This window comes from Chaetura pelagica, unplaced genomic scaffold (assembly GCF_000747805.2).
Source record: "Chaetura pelagica isolate M959 unplaced genomic scaffold, ChaPel_1.0 scaffold698, whole genome shotgun sequence".
NCBI lineage: Eukaryota > Metazoa > Chordata > Aves > Apodiformes > Apodidae > Chaetura > Chaetura pelagica.
The window spans coordinates 311,219-312,286 of record NW_009954236.1 but is presented as its reverse complement, the minus strand read 5'-3'; the positions used below and the strand labels follow the sequence as shown (position 1 = coordinate 312,286).

At 61.0% G+C, this 1,068-nt stretch overlaps 1 protein-coding gene across 1 annotated transcript in view; it reads right to left on the bottom strand.

Moving 5' to 3' along the window:
• CNKSR1 (connector enhancer of kinase suppressor of Ras 1) overlaps window positions 1-1,068 on the bottom strand; it is an 11,662-nt gene that overhangs the window by 4,092 nt on the left and 6,502 nt on the right. The window contains 3 exon segments of the mRNA XM_010003690.1: window positions 8-99; window positions 541-626; window positions 798-917. Coding sequence (XP_010001992.1) covers window positions 8-99; window positions 541-626; window positions 798-917 — 298 coding nt within the window.

The window sequence follows — 1,068 nt, the reverse complement described above, 5'->3', positions numbered from 1 at the left end:
CTCCTACCACGGCCAGGCAGCCTCAAGTCCCTCTCGTCCTCCCCGTCAGTGACCGGGTCCAGCGTCGAGTCCGGCCCCGAATCCAAGTCAGCAGCAGCACTGGGGGAAAAAAAAAAGGGATCCCTGAGCCTCAAATCCCTTCAACCGTTGCGGGGGTCCCCTCTTGGGCTCCGTCTGGCCCCTCAGGCTCTCGGGGCACCCTCAGTTCTCCCTGCCGAGGAGGAGCAGGGCTGGAGGTGGCAGCGCCGGGTCCGGCTCCTCGCACGCCTTTCCATTCCGGGAGAGGAGAAGGGTCATGGCTAAATATAGTTTCAACCCCATTAAAACGTTACCAAGTGAATGAATGACAAACACAAGGAGTTTGTTGGTTGTTGGTTTGGTTTTTTTTTCCCCTTTCATTCCTTAAGGCTCTCGGCAGCTCCCTGGGCTGCTGCCCACGCTGCCTGCATCTGTCATCCCCCCAAAAAACCAGCTGGGCAAGGGCTTTGGGTGCACCCAAACACTGCCAGACCAGCTGGGCTGGGGGTGTCAGGGGCTCACCTGGAGGTCAGGGACACGGGGCTCCCCGGGCACTCACAGCTCCTGGTGTCAGGAGGATCCACAGTATCCAAAAATGCTCCCGGGAGCTGCAGATGGAACATCAGGAGGTGCCAGCCCACACCCCCACCAGGGTCCCCCCAGAACTTTAGGGATCACCAGTTTGGTGAGAGATGTCTGGCTCTGAGCATCCTTGCCTGGTGCCCAGCACAGTCCAGTGTGTGCACTGGGGTTATACTGGGAGAACTGGGGTCACTCACCTGCTGCACGGGAGAGGGGGGCCAGCCAGGCAGGTCCAGGGGGACCTTCTTCAGCACCAGTGTCACCCCGCTTGCCTTCTCCAGCAGCTTCTTTGCCAGATTGACACGTGTCCAACCCACCTGCCCACGCAGCCTGGTGAGCCAGGGGACAACCCTGGCCCCACACTGCCCCACCCACCCCGTGCACCCTCCCACTTCCCCAAAACCCTCCCCTGCTGCACCTCCAGTGTCCCCCACATCCCCCCATCTCACAGATCTCCCATCCCACAGA